Source organism: Syngnathus scovelli, unplaced genomic scaffold (assembly GCF_024217435.2).
Source record: "Syngnathus scovelli strain Florida unplaced genomic scaffold, RoL_Ssco_1.2 HiC_scaffold_24, whole genome shotgun sequence".
In the NCBI taxonomy this organism is placed as follows: domain Eukaryota; kingdom Metazoa; phylum Chordata; class Actinopteri; order Syngnathiformes; family Syngnathidae; genus Syngnathus; species Syngnathus scovelli.
Genome location: NW_026061333.1, coordinates 2,553,074 through 2,559,731, shown reverse-complemented (window position 1 = coordinate 2,559,731; position 6,658 = coordinate 2,553,074). Strand labels below are relative to the sequence as shown.

Genomic DNA, 6,658 nt, shown 5'->3' with positions numbered 1-6,658 from the left:
CCTTATTTTCTCTACTGCCACACCTTGCTCATCTTAGTTTCTCTAACCAACTTAACTTAAACACACCATTCTTCCATAGAACACACATCACTCACACACACTCATATACACACCCACTCATGAGGATCCTCTGCGCGCACACTCTCTCTCCCCCCAATTTGGTTCATTTTGGATGTTTTAGCGGTCTGATCTCTCACAGGAGGAACTGTTACCACCGGATATTTTTTGAGGAGGCCTCACTTCCCCTCGGGGATCTCTTTATTAACCCCAGCTATTTGAATACGATCGTCACCGCACCCTTGTCCGCCACGACGAAGCACTAGGTCCCTGACCTATCAGTAGTACGCGTAAGTCCCTGACTTTACCGTACACGTTACACACGTAAGTTCCAAACTTATTCACCGTATGTATCTTAACTTCATGCACACCTTATTTGATCTGAACGACAGTCTCCTCTTAAATTTCCTCTTTCAATTTGCAGCATTTCGACTTATAGTAACAGGTATTCTGCTTACCTTATCGGTGATGAGCTCAGGGTTTAGGAAACGTCGTACCAGCTCAACGTTGTGCGCTTATTCCAAACGGTTCGCCGACCGGGAGACAGTGTCCCTGACACTGTCCGGTGTCTTGGCTAAAGACCACGAGTTGTCAATTACCCTTCTCTTGACATCACGTCCGGGGTCACCAAGAAATTGTTAGGTTACGGATTCTAGTTATTGATCTGACTCCAAATTGCGATCAACACTTAACACATAAATTGCTATGTCGTAATCCACACACTGGCGCACCTAACAATTTTGCGAGTTCGTTCTGTCAAAGAGAAGACCAGTAGATCAATCAGACCAAATTTACCAATTATTTATTCCTGACAGAGCGCACTAATACAGGCCTGGGTCCCGGGTCCCTCACACTAAAACTCGTGCGTTTTTGTGACCACCAAAAGACGACACATTCTTCCGGGTTGCCCAGTTTTAAAGAAACACAATATGAATATTAAAGCATGCAAAATATTGTGAGATGATTGGTCGATGGCCATCTCCTCCCCGGTCCAGGTGTCGCTGAGGTCAGACAGTTGGGTTTTTCCCTCGAAGGCCGGTCTCATAGACGTGCTGTTGTTCTTGTTCCTAACCGACCTTGAGATGGTCTCCTCCGGTACTCCCTATCCGGGCCTATTCCACAACACTTTGAAGAAAACAAGTTCATGCAGTTTGTCTGCACATTCCTCGCCCCCCACCAATCCACACGAGCACTCTAATACTAGATATTAATATGATTATAAGTTTAACACAACCTTAAAACATATGTTTGCAAACTGCCGAAAGCACATTTTCCTTTATTTGCCATCACGTTCAACAAAAAATAGAAACTTTCCCACTCTGATAAAAACGTCCTGTGTTCATCTACATATTTTCGTTTTGCTGTGCATCTTTTCCCTGCCATTTCGAGAGCCCAATTGACACTAATAGTTTACTGGAATGTGTTTGCCCATCCTACTTTGTGGAATTTCACCACATGCGCTTTTGACGAAAATACTAAATTGAACTCAAGTGAAGCCAACACGCACAACCCCCCCCCCACACACACCTACACACACACACACACACACACAAATGTTGATATGAACATAAAAGAGCCGCATGCGGTTCGGGAGTTGCGGCTTGGCCAAACCTGTACTATACAACTTTATTTGTGTAAAATTTTCACAACAGCTGTCACACAAACAAAGCGGGAAAAACCGAAGACGTGCGTGTTCCGCCCACGCTGGATTTATTTGCACCTTTGAAAAGACACCGTATTGCCGCAGATGTGGCAAAGAGTACTTTTGGGCATCTGAGACGGAAGGATGTCCAAAGCATCACGTCACCTGCTCTGGTAGGAATGGTGGTGGGACGTTGAGGTCAACCGCTTTGGGGTTGGCTGAATCTTTGGTCGCAGGATGCCACACACTTGAAGACAGAAGCAGAAAAGCAGAGCTAAATGCAAAATGTACTCACCGGTGACTCCAATTTTTTCCCCCCCTGAAGAAATGGATGGACGGGTGGCCCCGGCTGGCCGGTGGGACTCTTGTTATTCTGACCCTTTTTAGTGCGCGTTTGGGGCAACAACCGTTTTTTGTGGCGCTCTCTTCTGGTTCAAGAGTGCCCTGCATGTGAATTTGCCTTTCCTGCCTTCTGATTGGATGAGCGCCGGTGTGACGCGGTGCCTCTGTCACCGTGGCGGGGGGTATACGTCGGCATCGGAGCGTCTGCCAACGTCTGAGACCGGCTGGCAGTGTATCGGAGGTGTCGAGTGCGGTGCCGCTGGAGCTCACTCACCAGCTGGTGTTAGGGCCACAGAATGAAGGCCAAGGAGAAGACTAGAAAGAGAAACAGAAACTTCTCCTCCAATTGTTTGATTTGTCTCTTCTGAGCTTCGATGAATTCTTTCAGCTCTTTGTTCCTCTAGGACGGACAAATGGAAAGTAGCTTTCAAAAGCCAGTAAGCGTGCAAGTAAGTGCCGGGCTGGCTTTGGGCCCTTACCTGTTGCGCGCTGTGCAGCAGATCCATTCTCTCTTGGAGGATGCAAGCGTCGCGCTCCCTCAACTCCCACATCAGGGCTCGCTTCCATTGGTCCACGGCGCTCCTAAGCTCTTGTCTCTGATCCGCCGTCAGCACGTCATTCACGCCAGCGTGGCTGGCTTTTTCGCCGTCCGTGGCGGGGCAGTCCCGCTGCGGTAGCGCCTCGTACAACATGGCCTCCAGCTCCATGATCCTCTGGGCCGCAATCCTCGTCCATCAGTAGTCCGGCGGGAGATTTGAGGGCGGCTTACCTTATGAGCCTGGTCCATGGAACGCTTCCTGAAGTCCAACTCTTCATCCAGGTAGCCCTTCTGGTTGCAGAACATATCCTAGCACAGCTCAAGGTCAGAATTGTTGGGGCACATTGCCCCGAGTTCCCCTTGGCTGATGTCGCGTGTCTGTCTACCTTCTCACTTTCAATGTCCAACATCTTCTGTTGAAGTGCTGACTTGGTCACTTTGATGTATTCTAACCACTGAGGAAAGGCTGCTGTCACATAAGCAGAATGCGAGAGCGTGCGTGGACGTGCGCGTTACCTTCTCGGCTAGGGTGGGAAGGGTCCTGGCGTGAATCACGACCACCTGCTCCTCGTTGGTGAGATTCTGCAAGAGCCCAAAGGCACAGCGTCAACAAGGTTCTTTCAGCGCAAAGCCTTCCAAAAGTCACATTTGATCCGCCGAGTCTCGTGGAGTGCGAACATAAGGAGTTCGACATACACTTACGGCGTTATCGCCCAGGATGTCCAGCTTCTTCATCAGATCACTGATGACGATGTCCTGGGGAAAGGCGCAAGGAGCAATGTAAGGTGTTCTGGGACCTCAGGTTAAGGTTAGGGTTGCGAGGGACGCCTTACTACGTACGCTCACGCCGTCGGCCTCGCAGTAGATCTGCAAAGGGCTGAGGCCGTCTGGGAAGCGGACTTGCAGAAACTTCAAGACGGGGGAGCGCCACTCCCTCTCCTGAAAGGCAGAGGCATGCATCCGTCCGTCCGTCCGTCCGTCACATCTCTGGCCTCAACACGCTTGTGCGAGTCTTCCCACCTCCAGCTCCAGGATGCGGAACTCAAGCAGTTCGTTTTGGTCTCGGATATCCTGGATGTGCTCTTTCAGACGCGCTTCTTCCGCCTCCATCCGCCTGACCTGAAAAGACAGTCAGACCTCATCTGCGGGGCTTCCGGACGGGTGTGACGCCAAGCGACTCCGCCCAGCGCCTTTCTTTCCGTCACCTTTTCGGCCAACTGCTGATTGCTCTGCCGCAGCAGCTGCTTCTCCTCCACCCACTTGACATTCTAGAAGAGACAAACGCGTGGACAGCTTTGGAATGTTGTGTCATTTTCATCCACAAATTCTTTGGTTGACTGGAAAATGACATTTGCTTTTCTCCACATTTTCCCAGCCACGTTGGGGGGGGGGGGGGTTGGTCCAGTAATGCCAGACGAATGAGTGACTGAAGAATGTAGCTATTTTGTCTGAGAAAAAGGTGTGCTCATTGATAAGCTTACCTGTCCTTGTTGCTTCAGCGCTGACTCCAGATCTGCTACTCTGCTTTGATAGTGACCCATTTCTACTGTCATGTAACATGGGGGGAAGAGATGGTGCAAATGGTAAAATATGGATTGTTCACAGGAATAAATTGGCAGAGCTGAAATTCCAAATGTGTCCAAAAGATGGCGCCAGACCAAAACATGAGACCAAAAAAGGGGCCAAAATAAGCTAAGCAAGTTAAAATAGAAATAAAACAGGAACACGGTGTCGGATTGTGAGTCACGCATGGACGCACAAATGTGATTTTTACTTTTTGATTTCTTTGCTTGGCTAAAAATGTATTCTGTAACAGCTTAAAGCAATATTGTTAGTCAATTCGATCAAGGGACCCGTCACTATGAGAATAGTGGCGTGACATAAATTGTTTGGAGAAGCACAAATGTGATTTTTACTTCTTGATTTCTTTGCTTGGGTAAAAATTGATTCCCTCTTTCATGAACTGTGTTTTGCAATCGAATTGTTCTGGGATTGAATGATTTTATTAACACGGGTATCAGTGGGTGAAATTGTTCGGTTTCTGGAGTGATTAAGATTTGTAATTCTATTTCATGTTTCTTCAATAAATGTGTTGTGTATATTCATCTACTTTGTTGTGCGCTGATTTGTACTGAATGTACAATCGATGGTTCGGGGTTGATTTGACAATTTGATTAATGTGCGGGGGGTTATTATGGTATAACATAGGACCGTAATAAATAAAAGTAACATCAGACAATTTTAGAGAATTGAATAACTTTCGTAGTTATTTGAGACACGAGTGAATTTCAATCCGTTTGAAAGTTTGCTTCGTCTGAATAAATTAACGGAAGTGTTTGAATCGGATTATCGGTTTGGTGTAGAACTGAAAGTAATTTAATTATTTGAAGGGCGCAACGGGCCTGTTTCCCCTTTTGACGGGCCGCGTAAAAAGTAACTCCGAACATGTTAGAGAATTAAATAACTTTCGTAGATATTTAAGGGAAGAGTGATTATTGAAAGAGGTGCGTTTGACACTACCATCAGCTTTTCTCTGGTCTGAAAGGAGGAGGAGGGAGGCTCCTCCTCCTCCTTTCAGACCAGAGAACACCCGAGGCTGGGTGAGAACGGGGAGGCTGCGACCCGGCCGGGGGTTGCGGGAAGGGGCGCCACCTTGATCTCCTTCTCGGCGTCGTAGTCCCCTCCGCTGGTCTGGGCTAGCAGAGCGTAGGCTCGTTGCAGCGCTTGATATTCTTGCGTCAGCTGGCGGTAGCGAAGCTCCGCCTCCTCATGCACACACCAATGCAACACAGCACTAGTACCAGAATCAGTCAGACCGGCGACAAAGCACCCGCGACGCAAAGACGAGTCCGATTCCAGGGTGAAGAGGAATGTTTGGCGCCAATACGCTGGCAGAAATGGCGGGCTACCTCTTCGGGTTCCGTGTCGGGGGTTCTGTCGGTGTGAAAAGACAAGGACGATCCGTCCGAGTCCACCAACACGTCTTCGTCGTAGCCGTAAAATGTTTCGATGACCTGCGGGCGCGGAAGCAAACATCTCTCTGAACAAACTGAAGCGACACCTCACGATGAATCGACGAGAGGAACGATAGCGAGAAAAAGGCCATTTCATCTTGCGCAACACCAAGCAGCCGCAAACAAACAGACTCACCTTGCAGGACCTCACGCTTTGTTCCTCCTCAGAGATTCTCGACGTCGGTATCGTAGCAGCAAATCTCTCTCCTGTCGACACAAATAATCCGCCTTTGAGATTCTTTGGATGCAAAGGGAACGAACGGCTCCGGCGCAGAAACAAACGCGACTCACGATGACATTTCTGACATGAGCTCCTGTCTCCAGAGCCTGAAAAACCCGTCACCGGCGATGATTGGAGGGACGCTCGTCTTTTCCAAAAGTGACAACTACAGGGTGTGTCAGGGTTTTCCAGATTATCTTTATCGTATGATTATGTTGCTTTGACTTTGACTGCAACCTGTAATAAATAATATTATTTATCCCTTATTTATCCCTATCGCTTATCCCTTCCTACACAAAGTCGTAAAACATCCCTTGCTATGTTTTGACTAGAGGTCAAGGGCTTTCTCTATTCAATCCACTCTTACACCCACCCTGTTTCTCTTAATAAAAATGCTCGTGCGGGAGCCGAGAGTCAGACTTCATTCGTACAACGGATGGACTCTCCACCTGCAGGTGTCCAAAAGAACTTACTTGTCTCCCGTGTGGTTCTTGCAAAATAAGTTGGAGCGAGCGCAACTCTAACAGGGTGCATTTTGCCACTAGCTGCCTACGGACAATGACGTCGCGCTCGCGGCTCATGGTTGACGGGCTGAGCAGCCGGGCGAGTCCGTCGTTTTCAGCGCACAGCGAGTGGCAAAGGCGCTGACAAAACGGGAGCTTTGAGCTGCTGAAAACGGCAAAACAAGTCTAAAGCGTGTTCAAACGCGTGCGCACAATGCTCCTGCTTGAAAGGTCGGAATTTAAGGGGCCAATTTTTTGGATGGCGGCCGCCGGCCAAGCTTTGGACGGAAAAGGTTTCCTGGCGACAGCGAGCGAGCGCGGCGCTGCCGTACGTGCACCGAG

The 6,658-nt window shown here is 48.8% G+C and overlaps 1 protein-coding gene and 1 long non-coding RNA gene across 2 annotated transcripts; both read right to left on the bottom strand.

The window, feature by feature from the left end:
* Positions 1-1,643: 1,643 nt before the first annotated feature.
* On the bottom strand, positions 1,644-2,440 carry LOC137839888 (uncharacterized). The gene is made up of 2 exons (XR_011086290.1): positions 2,316-2,440; positions 1,644-1,946 (listed from the first exon to the last, which is right to left on the bottom strand). It is a non-coding gene; the product is annotated as an uncharacterized lncRNA (long non-coding RNA).
* Positions 2,441-2,527: 87 nt separating this feature from the next.
* LOC137839880 (janus kinase and microtubule-interacting protein 3-like) lies at positions 2,528-3,843 on the bottom strand. The gene is made up of 7 exons (XM_068649715.1): positions 3,785-3,843; positions 3,600-3,698; positions 3,420-3,518; positions 3,282-3,335; positions 3,096-3,161; positions 2,966-3,034; positions 2,528-2,888 (listed from the first exon to the last, which is right to left on the bottom strand). Exons 2-7 carry the CDS (start codon positions 3,687-3,689, stop codon positions 2,661-2,663), a joined length of 606 nt encoding a protein of 201 aa, XP_068505816.1. The 5' UTR covers positions 3,690-3,698; positions 3,785-3,843; the 3' UTR covers positions 2,528-2,660.
* Positions 3,844-6,658: the final 2,815 nt, after the last annotated feature.